This window comes from Lepisma saccharinum, unplaced genomic scaffold (genome assembly GCF_977018435.1).
Source record: "Lepisma saccharinum unplaced genomic scaffold, izLepSacc3.1 HAP1_SCAFFOLD_989, whole genome shotgun sequence".
Classification (NCBI taxonomy): domain Eukaryota; kingdom Metazoa; phylum Arthropoda; class Insecta; order Zygentoma; family Lepismatidae; genus Lepisma; species Lepisma saccharinum.
Genome location: NW_028143640.1, coordinates 26,447 through 43,798, shown reverse-complemented (window position 1 = coordinate 43,798; position 17,352 = coordinate 26,447). Strand labels below are relative to the sequence as shown.

General features: G+C 37.0%; 1 protein-coding gene across 1 annotated transcript in view; it reads right to left on the bottom strand.

Moving 5' to 3' along the window:
- The window catches only part of LOC145983462 (large ribosomal subunit protein bL19m-like), a 29,610-nt gene extending 14,304 nt beyond the window's left edge, over window positions 1–15,306 (bottom strand). The window contains exon 1 of the mRNA XM_083116568.1: window positions 15,196–15,306. Within this exon, the coding sequence (XP_082972694.1) occupies window positions 15,196–15,283 (88 nt within the window). The 5' untranslated portion in view covers window positions 15,284–15,306. The remainder of the gene's footprint in view (window positions 1–15,195) is intronic.
- Between the last annotated feature and the right edge of the window lie 2,046 nt (window positions 15,307–17,352).

The window sequence follows — 17,352 nt, the reverse complement described above, 5'->3', positions numbered from 1 at the left end:
GAATACTCGTTGCTTCCTGTATTGTTCTCCTCGCTTTCCCTTCAAAATATCTGTCGCAGCAAGCACAGGGTGCTGCACAATCTATAATATAGTTCATTTCCAGGGGTTTTATCGGCAAATCACGGTTTAGTTTAAAATCTCTCTGCGGCAAGTGGCTGCGTGACCCTTTGACGCTCTCTTCTTTTCCAGTGCACTCATTCTGGTCGGTGGCCTTTCTGAGCGACTGCGAAGTGCTCGGTGCCCTAGCAGCGATGCCATATCTACGCTCGTCATTTACAATGTATGCACCTAGCGATTCATTATCTTTCACCCCCCATGCAGGAGAAAGAGTGACGACCAGGGCTTCTCCCTCAGGCAAATCTATCTCTTGGCCACGTATCGGGTGCGAATGTGAGTTGGGGTCCCGATGCCTATCTTCTGCATTAACTAGTAGAATATCGTCTTCTGTTAAAGCAATGTTCGTTCTCTTCTTAATGTTTTCATTGTTCTCAATGGTAAGGAAGATTGGATCCTTGTTGGTTTCAATCGTCTCCGTAATTTTGAAGTGCTCGTCTTGGGAGAGAACAGCAGCTTCCTTTTTGGTTTTCATATCACTCCTTATCACTGAACATTCAACAATCTTGTGAAAACCATGAACTAGCACGTCGAAAGCTCTAACTCGTAGCGTTTCGTCAGTCATCTTATAAATTTCTCTAATGCTGACAGAAAAGATTACTCGAGGTTGGCCGTCCGTCTGAATTAAAGAAGCGTATCTCAGAACCGAAGATGATTGATAAGACAGGAGTCGATAGATGACAGAAGAGCTGTAAAGACGATCCTCAAAAGTCCACACTGTGAAGAACTGGGTTGTTTGTATGCGATATGCATGATGCGAGTAACACTCGTCCAAATTTAGAAATTTTCTTAAGTAGTTTTCTGCTTGACTTATATGTTTATGTACATCATAGCAAAGTCCCGCAAGCAGTTTTCTCCGAATTGGGGGATTAAATGCGCTTGTAGTCTGTCGACTGAGAATTTGCAGCCTGGTCCTGACGGACATCAAATCACGAAAGATCTGCGAAACAAGATCCATAGCGCTATCTACTCACTTTTGCACCGTTTTTTCTTCGTAGCGTTTATCGCACGTCTATGTCCAAAAACTTGTATTCGCAGGTCTAATTACCGGGCAACGTGTTCTCCTTTATATTCAGAGCCAACAATGCGCTTGATCGTTTATGAACTGTTGCTAATCCCATTTTAACTTTTGCTCTGATAGTAATTATTACTTTGCTTCCCTTACTTTTACAACTCACTCGTGTTGCTTTCCCGTTCACTCGATCTAATTGAACCCTTTCGCTGCTCCGTTAGGGAATGAGGAAACGACAAGCGCTACAGGAAGCGAAGAGGCGAAATACTTTTGTAGCTCCACCGCAGTTAAAGAGTGTGGAGGGATTGTAAATGCTCGTCTAGTTCTCGAAATATATACTACAGGGTGTCCCACGAACGGCGCAACTGGGAATTAAGAGTGGCGTTACTTGTAACTGAAACCTGTACATACATAAGTCATACACCAAATGTTAGCCCTGTCCAAGTAGATATTTTTAAACATAGAAACAACAAACGGGGTGCAGTGTTGTTCATGCAGTGTTGCCAAATGTAAGTGAAAGTGTAAATTTATTTTTCCACAAAGCATGGAAAATTGCATGTCAAACATTCGTACGTAAATTTGGACGTCAATTTCCACCTTGGGTAGGTGGACTATTTCGCCATCTATAGTTCAGAGAAGAAAACCGATCGTTCTCGCGTATAGCCAATCCTGAAATGCCTCGTAAAGGCGTACCGGTCCAAATGTGTGTTTTAAAAAAAATATGAGGTACAGTGGCAACACTGTTGATGTTTGAAGGCAACAAAAGGTATGTTTAGTGATGGTCTATGACATGGAAATACTCGAAACAGGAAAAAAAGAAAGTGAAAATTATGGTGAAAATAGTGTTATTTACCTACTCCTGGCAACCATGCGAAATAGTCCACCTACCCAAGGTGGAAATTGACGTCCAAATTTCCGTACGAATGTTTGACATGCAATTTCCCATGCTTTGTGGAAAAATAAATTTACACTTTCACTTACATTTGGCAACACTGCATGAACAACACTGCACCCCGTTTGTTGTTTCTATGTTTAAAAATATCTACTTGGACAGGGCTAACATTTGGTGTATGACTTATGTATGTACAGGTTTCGGTTACAAGTAACGCCACTCTTAATTCCCAGTTGCGCCGTTCGTGGGACACCCTGTATAAATTTGTGTGTGGATATGATGGTTGATGTTGTTTACTCTTCGCTTTTCTGCCACTTTTTTGGCTAATCGTGAAGATGAGTGATTAACTCAATGTACAGACACTCAGAAATAACATCCATGCTCAGGTCGGGGATCGAAGCCGGGCCTCCTGGGATCGTAGTGTGCTGTGATAAGCCTGGTAATTGCATATGTATTTACATATATTTAGGTATGTATGAGTGCATAAATAATTGTTTTGTGCATATCGACGAATTGCCGTTTTCACTGTGGTTTGTCTTTTGTGATGGGTGTCTGTTAAACTAACGTGTTCGCCCTGTAAAGCATATAGTGGTTCTGATCCCACTTTAAACTGCAGACACATTCACGGTTAGCCTTTGTGCATGAAGTGGACTTTAAAAAAAACAAGTTTAACAAGCAAGTGTGTATCTGAAACAAGAGCTAAATAAGCAAATAAAATATTTCATTATTCACCGTCGCGAGAAATACGAGTAAAAAACGACACCAAGAATTAGTAATTTTTTTTTGTAATTTAGCGCGCCGTACTCTGTGGCGCAGCGATCAGCAAAGCGCGCTACGACACCAGAGTTCAAATCCCGGCCTGGGCGTGTTCTTTGGCAGTCTCCATTCAACAATTTTATCATATCATCACGTAACTTCATCTTCGCGATTAGCCAATAGTTGCAAAACGCGACGCTAAATAACCAAAATCGAATCGAACACAGAGACGAGAGTCTACCACGCAACACGCTCGCCACTGATTAGGCGTACCCTCTGCCAACCCCCCCCCCCCAGGGCAACGCGTTGAAGAGGACAAACATATTCGTATTCGTATATGCTGCCTCAACAGGTAGTCCACGTTCAGGCATGTATCTAGAATTTTTTTCGGAGGGGGATCTGAACCAACCGTCTCAATGATAATAATAATAGCAACAATAATGTAAATCTTTAAATTAATATAACTAAGTTGTAATTAAATTAAATACTAATTAAATATTTAAATTTAATAATATTGGATTTTTATTATTACATGAATACGTAAAAAGATATAATATCATATATTTATTATCTAACTTGCGTGTACTGAAGATCTCCAAAATTTGTATAAAAGCAAGAAAATTAATGTCAAATAGATAATGAATTGAATATTTATCGAATAATAATCCAGTTAGATCCAGTTCACGAAAAGTTCCTGATTAATATTTTGTGCATATATCAGAAGTAATAGAGTGCATAAATATTTTTTGGTACTATGATCCAATATAGTAATAATAGTAATATATATAATAATAACGTAGTACATTCGAGTCCAGTATTATGCTGAAAGTACATTTTCATTATTTTATTTTAGTGCTTGGTGTCTTTCGAGGGGGGAGGGTGTGTTCGGAACCCTCTTTCCTAAATACGCCCTTGTCCAATTTCAATATGCCGCTAAGGTAGAGGTTCCAATCTCACTGTCTTTACTTGTTCTTAGCCTTTTAGCATATATATATATATATATATATATATATATATATATACAGTTGTAATTAAATTAATATGTTAATTATATGTTATATATATATAACGAATCATGTCATGTGACATACGAGAGACACATTACTCCACCAGGAGGAGGAAAAGAAAAACACAATATCAGTCGTAAAAATGTTACTCACACTTCTTGCTTGTTTTCGTGTGAGGAATCACCCCCCAAGCGTTGTAAACGACCTTTAGAAACACCCTGTATATATATATATATATACAGGGTGTTTCTGAAGGTCGTTTACAACGATTGTTTTCGTGTGAGGAATCACCTCCCAAGCGTTGTAAACGACTTTTAGAAACACCCTGTATATGTACAAACACAAGTCATATGTCTTGCAGGATATACTAGTCTATGAAAAATTGTTAATAGTGTAAGAATTTCAAACTCGGATTTAACTAATCAACTTCAAGACATCTTATCTTGCAATAATCTTCCATCTGTCAGACAGAGTGGCTGCGGTGGCTGTCGGTAATGCATCTGACTACCATGCTAAAGGTCCCAGGTTCGATCCCCGGCCGGTTCAAATGTGGGAACTTTTCTAACATTGGAAGCAGCCCCGGCACCTACCCAGCATCGAATGACATGGGTACCTGGGGGAAACCCTGGGGGGTAAAGGCGGTCAGGGGGATGATGCTGATCACATCACCCCCACTCACGAGCAGATCAAGAAAGTGTGGGGCGCAGGCACGTATATTCTAGGCTATCGCCGAAGCCCAGATTAAATACAGAAAATAATCGACTATCAAATGTGACTGATGATTCACTCTCAAACAACGACCGTGGGAAATAATGATAATATAAAACCCGCGACTCCTGTGCAAGGTACTCCCCGCTTCCATGGCCCGAGCTGAAGGGAAGAAGAGGCTGTGGGGGATTTTTCGTCCAAAGTTTGTTTTCATTGTGCTCGCTCTATACATGGGGATGGACTCCTTTCCTTTAAAACTACCACCAGATTTCAGCTGTTAAATTCTTCCCCGACCAGCACCTGAAGGTGGACGGTGACGTATTTGTAGTGGCTTCTTAGACAGGGAACTCTTCGTTTTACAACGGCGGTAAAACCTTACAGTGATGCCAATGCGGTAACCAGCATGGGATTTTCCTAGGTAAGGGAAATTTTGAAACTACACTACTATTACAGGAACGGGAAAAGAGTGGCTGGCATGTGGTATGGAATTTGTCCTCTAGGCCAAAACAACACTGTCCCATCGAACACATGCAGAACTCACAGGCCGCTGACCTTCAACCAATCCTCTTCACGATGTCGTCTTTCAACCCCTCTGCTGCTTTTTTTATGACTGGCTGGGGTAGACTGACTGGCTGGAGATAACAAAGGGCATTTTGCAAGTGGAAATCGCAAGGAAGTTTAAGAAAATTAGGTTTCTTACTGTGTGGATTTTCTTAAATGTATTGAGTGAGTGAATTACGTATATATGTTTTGAATGATCTGTGCTGCGTTGTGTAGTGAACGAAAATGAATGACATAATTAACGAACTATTGCCGAAACAATTTACTCTGCTTTTGCATGAGGATAAACTTCAAATCGTGAAGATATGCAGGCCTCTGACATCGCAAAGAAGAGAAGAATGGATTTGATTTGTTATTTTGTGGTGCTCTTCTGTCACTTTAGCTAATCGCGATAATGAGAATGAGTAACGATAGGATTATATTCATGAAGGGTCATTCACAAAGAATATCCATTTCCATGCCTGGATTTGAGCCGGGGACCCCTGGCGTCATAGTGCGCTGTGCTAATAACCATTTTACCACAGAGGTTGCCAAGAGAAGAATGGAGTTCCTGTCCAAATTAAATATTCAAGGTAAGAAGTTTATTATATGCGTATATTTTATTCTCGCACGTACGCCTACATAAATATCTCACAATATGGGCCTCTATATTTTATAAATAACCATGAAATATGAAATGTTTTCCTTATTGTTTTTATATTAATGAAACAGTGATATTTTTATAATTATTAGTAAATTGTAATGTATGTATTTTTAATCGCAATGTCACATCACCTTAAAATCCAAGAAATTGAACGAAAAAGAGCCTCCCATTTGAACATTATGATAAAAAGAGATAGCCAGGTTTTAAACCCAGCATACGCCACTGGTGGGGCGTTACCCCCACAACCCCTGTACGCCTTCATGGCATGGTGCTAAGCACAGGGCAGCAGTTTTTTTTCACCTGTCAGACAGTCTGTTCTGCAAAGGACACTAACAAAGTAAACAGATTGAGAGAATTGAGTTTTATTATTCTCACAGTTTACTTTTCCTTCCCCGATAAAAATAAAGTTAATCTGTGAAGAACTTGTCTCAGAGAATTTATAAATATGGGTAGCCGGTCCCCTTGGCAGAGTGGTTAGCACATCGTCCTATGACACCAAGGGTCCCAGGTTCAAATCCTGGTCTGGCCATGGATGTTTGTGAGTGTCCATTCATGAATTTCATCATATCATCACTCATCCCCATCTTTTGCAAATTAGCCAAAAGTGTCACAAAAGACAAAGTAAAATAAATCAATCAATCAATAAATATGTATTAATTCAATGGGATTTGGATCAATAAAAGTTGAAATGTTTCACGTCTGCGGAGAGAAAGTCACGCAGAATTCCCAGAGCCAATAATTCCCGGTGAGTAGCCATCCTGGCATTGATCTTCATTGCATGATTAGCCACAAAGTGGCACGAAAAGTGACTCAACAGAAGACAAATACTAAATTAACCATGCATTATCATCGCTGTGATTAGACTAAATGACAGGAAAGTAGGATGCATACATAAATTTGCAAAGTATATATTAACTGAAGAAAGCTGGCATTTACTGCAGTAAATTTAAAAATTCAGCTTCCAATTTTCCAGTTTCTTTTCACCACTTCATATTGAAGAAATTTACGTATAAACCTGAGTGATCTAAATGTACTGTTATTTAAATTTCGTGAACAAAATATTATGAGTGGGGTATGGTTGGTGGACTACAATGTGATCCTCCCAGCTACATCCGAGGGATCCGCTGACCAATGACAGGCGCAGTCCTCCATTCATATTGGGGGTTAGGCATAGAGTTCACAACTCTGCACTGTAAAAACACGTCAAGAATCAGCAATATGAGGCCATGGATGTTCCCAAGGTAAAATAGTCTCCTATTCGGATCTCCAGGCGGGGACTACTTTGGGAGATCCCTGAACTAAGAATAAGATCTACATTAGGAATAAGGACATTAAATTAGGCACTTGGAATGTTCTGAGTTTTTATCGGCCTGGGGCATTTCAGTGTACATTTAATGAGATAGTTAAGTATAAATTAGACAGTGGCATCTCGTCCCTTGGGGCTTCCGGGGCTTAGCCCCTAAAGAAAAACGCACATATTGACGTAATTATCAATCACCATAATGCATAACTATCACACAGTCTTTTAAAAGGCGATTTTTACAAAAGTAAATTCATCGTCTGTTGCAATGGATACGACAGCGCTCCTAGCGGCATTGATGTCAATTATCGTTTTCTGGGGCACGTCGCAAAGGAAGGAGTGGCCTACACCCACCTACGCTACAGTGAAGGTCATGTGCTAGCAGAGAGAGAAGGGGAGAGTCCAATGGATTTCAGTGCTGATTCGGGGCTAGTTCCTTCGCATCGCGTTCGATCTCGCATGTTGTTCTGTAGTGTTTTGGTGGCTTTCATTCACTATGTTTGAGTGAGTTTGGCAGGGTTAATGTTCGAACACAAATTGATGAAGGACATAGGCTGTCAATTACAAGACACAATGAATTTGTCCGGAAAAATAGGCATATATTAAATAGAATTATCGATTGCTTAAAATTCTGTGGTCGACATGAACTTGCTCTACGAGGACATAATGAAAGAGAACAATCTTTAAACAGAGGCATCTTCCCAGATTTATTATCCCTTCATAGAAGAGGGAAAACTAAAGAGGGAACTTTGTGTTCTTTATTGTAGTGAAGAGTTGAAAAACATAAACTCTATCAGTAGATTGCATTCATTTTTTATTTAAAATTATTTAGAGGGTACCTTTTCAGAAACAGTAAAAATGACAAACATAGTTTTAATAAGTCCAGTGGCAACAGCTGAATCTGAATGTTGTTTCAGCACATTGAAGCGTATTAAAACCTGCTTAAGAAATGCAATGGGATAAGACAGACCAAATGCCTTGGCACTTGCTTACAATAGAGAAAGAATACATTTCAAACATAGAGGGCTTCAACAAAAAAGTAATAACAAAATTTGCTGAGCAGAAGAACAGGAGTCAACGTTCGTAGAAAGGTATGTTTCACAACAATACCTGTTTCTTTTGTAATCATGTGAATTGTCATTAAATTTTAAATTCTTTAAAAAAATAAGTCCAGTTTTGTAGTTTAGAAGAAGATAAATACCAGTTTTTTTTGTAATTCATGTAATTTGTCATTACATTTTAAATTCTTTCAAAAAAGTAAGTCCAGTTTTGTAGTCTAGAAGAAAAAAATACCTATTTTTTGTAATTCATGTGAATTGTCATTATATTTTAAATTCGGTCAAATTTGAGGCCACGAGACGCCACTGAAATTAGATATAGTAGCTGTCCAGGAAGTTAGGTGGCCAGGAGAAGGATTTGTAAAACTAAAAATTATACTTTCCTATGGTGGTACTGAAAACCATAATTTTGGAACAGACTTCTTCATAAATAATAGAATTATCTTGGTCCTTAAAACAGTAGAATTTATTAATGATAGGATATCATATGCAGTTTTACAAGATAGGTGGTGCAAAATTATTTTAATAAACAATCATGCACCAACGGAAGATAAAGATGATAATACTAAAGATGATTTTTGTGTAGAGTTAGAACAGGTCTTTGATAAATTTTCCCAGTATGATATGAAAATTCTGTTAGGAGACTTTTAATGCATATTGACAAAGAAGCATTTAAACCTACTATTGGTAAAGAAAGTTTTCATGAATTAAGTAATGTTAATGGAAAGGGAGAGAGAGAGAGGGGGGGAGGGTATAAGATTAATTACTTTTGCAACCTCAAAGAATTTAATTGCAAAAAGTACCACTTTTAAACATAAAGATATCCATAAATATACCTGGTCTTCTCCAGATGGTAAAACTCATAATCAAATAGATCATATTCTCATACCATATGTGCTCATTGGGAAAAGATTTAACTGATATCCCCACAAAACTTTTTCCGGAAAGGTTAGGGTAAGAAAGTATCTTGAATTTCGTTAATATTTGGTAGATTAACTAATTTTGGCCTTCTGATCAGTACATTATGAACCATGCATGGGCAGCCCCACGAACCATTCACGGATAGCCCCACTAACCATGTCCAGTTAAGTTAGGTTAGGCAAGCTTAGTTAAAATTTTGTTTGTACAGCGATACAGCTTTTAAAAAAAAAAATTCAAATTACATCAGCTTTTTTCACGATTTCCAGACGTGACCCCTGCATTTTAACAACAGATTCGTGATTAGAAGGCCTGGCATGAGTTTACAATACTGGACCACTCTCCAATTTCTATAAAATTTCGCCTACTTACTAATTTCAATGTCCTGATGACATATCTATAGTTCATATTTGGCGGACACTTGTTAAAATTGTACATTTACGTGTTGTAGAACTTGTAAAATAACCTTGAGATTTACCACGGTGATTGTCCATACACAGAAATTCGGAACCATCTTTCTTTCGCAATTCGTTAATGGTCTTCCTTTACGCACAACAATCTTGCTGACGTCAGACGAGGAATGCCTATGAGGTTAGGTTCCATTAGCATAAATACAAAGAAAATTAATATTTTAGCTAAGAGAACTATACCTTGTCTTGACTGTTGATTTCTTCATGTTGGGAAAATGGCATCTTCCGTGGAGCTATTGTTCTTATGGTAGGGTTAAGTTACGTTAAGAAAACATAGTTTATTTCTTTTTTTTTCTCGATTTCCATACTTGACCGACCATTATTACATGCAAATTCGTGATTAGGAGTTCACAATTAGTCAGTACGCAAAATTTCATAGAAATTGGAAAGTGGTCCGGTATTGTAAACTCGTTCCGAAGACCAAATTTAGTTAGTATACCAAATATTAACGAAATTGGAGATATTCTCTATATTCTACATTCGCTCCTTCTTTTTCTAGAAACCTACAACTAACTGGCCTAACTTACCCTAAATTATCATCTGGGTTCGATGCCCAGTGAACACACATAGTGGTTCAGATCCCACTTTAAACTGTAGGTCCAGTCCCGATTAGCTTTTCTGTGCACAAAGTGGACTTAAAACACCAAATCAATCAATCTAAATTATGATATATATAACTTAAAATTGTTGTCAACCCTGAAATAGTAACCAATAAAAATTATGGAGCGAATGTAGAATATAGAGAATGTCTCAAATTTCATTAATATTTGATATACTAACTTAATATTGCCTTCTAATCGGTAAAGGCTCCGATTGTTTTATGATTTCTCCAGCACAAAGACTAATTATCGTAGAATTTTGGAAATCATTGTCTCGAAAAAAGTTATTTATGTTGAAAAAAACAACTTGAAAATTACCTTACCCACTGCTCATGGAGAAGATGTGTTAACAGACGTACATCGAAATCGAACCATGTAAAAATTGCATTCGTAGCATGATGAAATCGCAATAAGGTAACGATTAGATAAGCCGGAGATGGTTTTCTTCAAATTTACAGGAGAAAAGACAAGAAAGTACTTACGGAATTGCATTCTTGTGGACTTTCTGAAGCCGGGGAGGGGAAATAGTTTTTTCGAATTGTGGAACTTATTTGGCCTGTACGTAAGGTATTTTTCGTCATTCATGCATCTCCGTTGCACGATAGCTCGTGCCACCATTGCAGTCGACTACGTGAATCAAATGTTCCATGCGTTCGGTTATGTAACCCCCTGTCAGTGTAGCAACCACGCGGTAGTTTGACAAGATGACGTATCAAGGTTGCGTTGTTAAAATGTTCCCGGATATTGAAGACCCACGAGATTTTTTAGTTGAACATGGAATCGTGAAGGAAGAAATGGAATGTCCTAAATGTTCTAGTATATGTAAGCTACATATTGCACGGGATGGGAAATGGCTGTATATATGTACGAAAAGAGTCCAGGGGTAAGTGTAGTGAAAGTTATTTTTTTCTTTTTGTTGAAATTTATTTTTCGAAATTTTCCTAACCTAACCTTACAGCCATTCTTTTATAACATACACCTCATAGCGAAAATTGAAAACTGTTTAAAATATCATATAAACTGCATAGCTAAGCAGCAAATAATCTAGAATAACTATTTCAAGCATTTATTTTTAATTTTATTTTATTTTTCATCACATTTCCTTACATTGAAGTTGGAACACTGAGATGTGATCAGTTGTTAGTTAAAATCGGCTGCTTTGTAAACAGCTGAACATAATCAAATCATCCAGTGAGCTGTTCTTCTGAGTTATATGAAGAAATATTGATGTCTGGAGTATTGTTTACACTCAAGAGTTATTGATTTATGTAAGTATTAAGCTGTTTATTTGTTTATTAAGAAGGGGAAGAACAAATGTCACGTCCGTTACAAAAAACATGAATAAGTTTATATCACACCAACCCTAATAATGTGATGTAAGTGACTCTTGGTAGAAGTGGGGTTATGTGCATTGTTTATTGATTTCTAGTGTTTTCTGTTTTGTATAAAATAGCATTACCTGTGAAAATCCTGTAACGGACGTGACAAACTTTAGTGTAACGGACGTGACAAAAAAAAACACTATATTTCTTGCTTGTTTTTCATATTTATTTTCCTCTTATTTAATTACTTTTAGAGCAGGGTCCATATTTCTGGCCTGATTTTCATATTTCTGTAACAGTAGAACTAAATTTTCTTTATTTATGTAATTCAAAATTTATTTGTTGTTGGGAGATAAGATTTAATTCAGTTTTCAGACCATACAAGATAGGACTAAAATGTCTCATAAAATAGGTAGGCCTACCTAACCTAAAAAATATTTCTATAAATTAAAATGCAATTATATACTCAAAACTATAAGTTGTTTAATAAATAAGGATACAAGAACTAATGAGGCTGAATTAACAACACTCAGATATAAACACCATGTGCAACTAATAGCAGAGCTTCAGATTCCATTATGCTACAAAGAAATAAAACTTTCCACATACTTCAAAATGGTATTAAACTGTTAATGAAAAGCAATAGTACCTATTTTTAACATGTTTTGATAATAAAACAACCTTTTATTATGTTTAAAATCTATTTGAAACAAAACCAGCTGGAGCTGACCAACTTCAACATGTTTTTTCACAATTCTAACAGAAACTTATTAGCAAAGGCATGACAATAATATAAATGTTCAACATTGCAACAAATGTTTATGTTAAATGTTACTTTTAGGTTATTTGGCCCTAAATTTATTTTTAGGTTATTTGGCTCTAAATTTATTGTTTTGTTTCAGATTATGGCTCCCACTCCCAACAAGACAAGAATGGCTAAATGTAGAGAAGAGAGAAAAAAGAATCAAGATCAATGAAAGGCTTATTTGGAGAAAGATAAATTGAGGAAGAGGAAAGTAAGAGAGAAGGAAAAAAAATGAATTGACCAAAGATAAAAAACTGTTAGCTGAAAAAAGGCAGAAAGATAAAGAACGACAGCGGTTGTATAGAGCAAGAAAGAAGGTGATTCAAAATGGTGGTCAGAGTGAGCTCGGTTCATACAAAAGTCCAAGAACAAATGGCAAAGCAGTAAAGAGAATAAAAAATGCATTACCTAACAGTCCTACTAAGAAGGTTGCAATATTTAGAAAACTGGTAAGAGAAGACTTAGGTTCAGAATTAAAAAAGGATATTGTGAATGCTAAGAAAACTGGACCAAGAAAGATTCAATCAGATTGTCTTAAAAGGGTGAATGAGTTTCTCCAGTGCAATGAAATAAGTCGTCAAGCATCTGGGAAAAGAGACGTGAAATCAGTGAAAGACCCTGTCACTGGTAAACGCAGTTTATACCAACTGAGACACATGGTAATGGGTATTGGCGAGGCCTATGAAGAATATAAACTGCTGTATCCACATGACCAAATTTCAAAAAGTAAGTTTTATAGCTTACGTCCAAAACATGTGCTCCCGGTTAGTGATATGCCTCACACAGTGTGTGTTTGCATTAAGCATGCAAATTTTTATGACTGAAACACTGTCTAAGGTAGCAGCCTGTTTTCCAAAAACTAACAAGGAAGTGTTGAATGAAGTATGTTGTGACACAGAAAAGTGATAATTTACGACCTGTGCTGAGAAGAACATAAATAGTCTATAGACCAAGTGTCCACAAAGGTGTAATGTCTTTTTTGTTACTCAACGTGCTTATTAAATCAGAATTAGTCCATAACTAGCAGAATGTAGCCTAATCTCTTTCCCAAACCTGTTTCTTTTATGTTAATTAATGTTAATTAACTAGAATTGTAGTATTAAACTTTTGCAACTATGTATAACTATATTATTATTATGTACAAGGTTGTATTACATAATATTAGTGTTTTTTCAAATAAAAACTGTCATTATAAATGATGCACTTTTTTGTCACGTCCGTTACAAATCCTTTGTCACGTCCGTTACAAAGTTAAACATTTTTCAATAAGACATCAAAACTTTTAACAGGTCATACTTTATAGTCTTAAAAGAGCATATATTAACATTACTATAACAAATATTTACCAGTTAATTTGTCTGTCCAATTAACAGAAACTATGGAAAACCCAACCCTATGTTCATTACAGGGTGTTTTACACGTCACGTCCGTTACACCTCTTTCATATCAGATAAAATCAAATACAGTTAAGTATTTGGCATGACAATTTTTGTGACTGTACATTTCAGTGAGTACAACCTTTCTCAATAATTAAAATGGATACAAATCTTAATTAGTGTATTTTTTAATACTTTTACGTTGTGTACGTGTCACGTCCGTTACAAAAGAATGGCTGCTTACGTGAATGTTTTGTGGAACAATTTTCGAATAAAAACGTTGTGTGAATAGCTTGTGCGGCCTTTATAGGTTCATAGCATGCAATACATTTAAGTGTAGTGAAAGTATTTTTTTTTTTTTTTTGTTGAAATTTATTTTTCTAAATTTTCCTAACCTAACTGAACCTGGTAGCACTTTACTACACCGGAGACGGATTTCTTCAAATTTACAGGAAAAAGTACTTACGCAAATCATTTTCTGTAGCGTTGTTGATGTTCGGGAATGTAGTTTTGATCCATTTTAATGCGAAAGCATGTGGTTTTCTACGAAAATCTATTTCCGACGTGCTATTGCTGCTTCTACAAGCCGATGTTGTCCGTATATACTAAATTGAACGAAAGGAGTGCTAATGGAACCTAACCTAACAGGCCTAACCTAACCTAGTAGGCAAACCTCGTCCCCATGGTGGTTCGTGGGGCTATCATGAATTTTTGGGCTAACGTCAATGGTTTTTGGGGCTACCCGTGGATGGTTTGTGGGAAATAAGGAACAACAGTAAGTACTCGTTAATGTAAGAAATATACATTATTTTCGTTAGAAATTCATTATTTCACCTAAAGAAATGTTCCGCAATGCAGAATAGTACGTTAGCAATGTAAAAAATTGCGAAATAAATCATTGATAGGTGTCTCTAGTATAGTAAAGTAGTACCCTGAACCTAACCTAACCTTCCATGAATGGTTTGTGGAACAATTTTCGATTCAAAACGTTTTGTGAATAGCTTGTGCGGCACTTATAGGTTCATAGGTTTGGAAACACTGCACATCAGCTGACAATACTGCATATCAGCTGACGACAGACAACGTGAATCAAGATTTGGCCACCGAATTAGCAACGACAAATAACGAATTAAAATGTTAAAAATAACGCGTTTTTCATGGGAAAAAGTGATCCCCAGATTGAAAACAGTTCTGCTATGCATATGAGGTAAGTAGAAATGATTTTCATTTGAAAAAACACGAGTTCAATGTGTCTCCGACTTATCTAAGTGGTACCCACAATAAAACAAAAGGAACTTGGGCCTAACCTAACCTTGCCGGAAATGGTTTGTGGGGCTACCCGTGCATTTTTACACGCGTGCGCGGCATTTTAACAACAGATTCGTGATTAGAAGACCAAATTTAGTTAGTTTTCCAAATATTAACGTAATTAGAGACATTCTCTATATTCTTCATTCATACCAAAATGATTTTAAATATCATTCGTTCCCTTTTGAAGCAGTATATTTTGGTTTTTCCGGGTGGACCATACGAACATTTCATGTACGAGTTTCACTAAAAAATAATGTTTTTGAAATGACGATGTAAATAACTAGGCCAATATCCATTACAAGCGTTTTCCATAACATACATTATAAATCAAAGATTGAAATACCTTCTAGACTTAATACTTGGGGTAGTCGATGAAAACAATTCCTAATATATTTCCATCTTCGAAAAGTAAACATGCAGCAGGCATCCATGTTTATTTTGTTTACCTCGCCTTGCTCATGCTGTGAGGTGAGACAAGGAACAGTGATAGATGAGTTAACCTCATTCTTATCCAAAGGCAGGGTTGGCAAAATGTGTGTTTTTTTTTAAAAAGAACAAAACAAACTGTTTTTTTGTTTAAAACATGTTTTTTTTTGTTTTACACATAGTTTTACACATGAGTGTGGCCGCGGTGGCTCAGTCGGTAACGCGTCTGACTACCATGTTCAAGGTCCCGGGTTCGATCCCCGGCCGGTTCAAATCCGGGAACTTTTCTAACGGTGGAAGCGGCCCCGGCGCCCACCCAGCGTCGAATAACATGGGTACCTGGGGGAAACCCTGGGGGGTAAAGACGGTCAGGGGCGTGATGCTGATCACATCACCCCCACTCACGACCGGATCAAGAAAGTGTGGGGCGTTACCCCCACACCACCTATACGCCTTCATAGCGTGGTCCTATGCACAGGGGAGCACTTTACCTTTTTTTACACATGAGTTAAAAAAACATGTTTTAAACAAAACAAATTCAACCTTTTTATGAGTACAATGGCGACAAGGACAGTTTATTTACCTTTGGAGATAAGTTTTACCATACTGCAAAGTAGGGGTGTGCGGGACAGAATTTTTTAGGTCGGGACGGGAAATTCTTTAAATCCCGACATTCGGGACGGGGAAAATTCTCAATTTCCCGAATAAGTCGGAAAATTTTCGGGACGGGATGTGTTCGAAATTTCCCAAAGCTCTTAAAATCTCGAATTCTACCCGTAATTTCCATCTTAAGTGCTTGTTTTTACACTTCTGGTACAAAACCACAATGCAGAGAACGTCTAGAATTGACGACGTTTTAAAATGACCATTCGGAATTTCCAGACTGCTTGGGATCCCAAAAAGTCGGGAAGTCATTTCCGGAAGTCGGGATCGGGACGGAAATTTTCTTTCCCGATTCCGGTCCCGACTTTTCGGGATCCCGCACACCTCTACTGCAGGCATAGGCGCCGACTCCATGGGGCTTGGGGGGGGGGCTCGAGCCCCCCAATATTAACAATGTGAGGGGAGAACCCCCAAAATAATTTGGCTTAAGAGGATCTAATGTATTATTTTGCTTCTCTTGTAAAGTTTACTCTGAATTGTGCCACATCAGGGTAGCTACGATTTTTTGAATATGAAATTCCCTGACTTTTCCAGGTTTTCCAGACCAGAAATAAAATTTTTCCAGACATGTGTGTTGTTATGATTTTTGCTTTTGAACCTCATGTTTTTCAATTAAATATGCAGGCATGTTAATTATTATGAATATGAATATACACAGTTATTAGCTGAAAATTTACCAAGTGATTAATATAATGCTATTCAATGAAAAAATAAATAACTATTGTACTTCCCCATTTTCACTAAGTCATTACAATTAAGGTGGTGTAAAAAAATCAATAAAAAAATGTGGCATATATCAAAGCTTTACAGTGTAACATGTATACAACCTCAATTAGCCTATATCAATACAAATGGGAGACAACAGAAAATTAGGTCATGTACCTTTAGAAAATATGCAATAAATTTAATGATTATATTTTTTTAATTTATTGAAAATAGTACATATTACGGAAATTCAGAAAGAACTTGAATGGGGCCGGTGACCAACCATACACCTAAAAAAAATATATACGCGGGCCATAGTTTGGAATCAAATATCTCCATTATTTGTGTTTTCCACATGCTGGAACCAATTTTATATTACGGAAAATATCGAAATCTGTCTTTTAAAAGGTAACAGTTCCGAATGTTTTATGATTTTTTTTTTCAAATTTTCCTAGCAGGAAGACTAATTATCATAGAATTTTGTCAATCATTGTGACACGAAATTTGAACCTTCCTTAAAATAATGAGCACTATTTGGATTCGAAAAAAGTTATTTGTTGAAAAAAAACAACTTCAAAACGACCTTACTCAATCATACACGCTTCCCACGGACAAGGTATTCTCCAGTTGACAAGCGACAGTAAGTATCGTAAACTTAGAAATAAATCGGAACCTTAGTAGAGTGCATTCAGGGTCTTTATTTTAA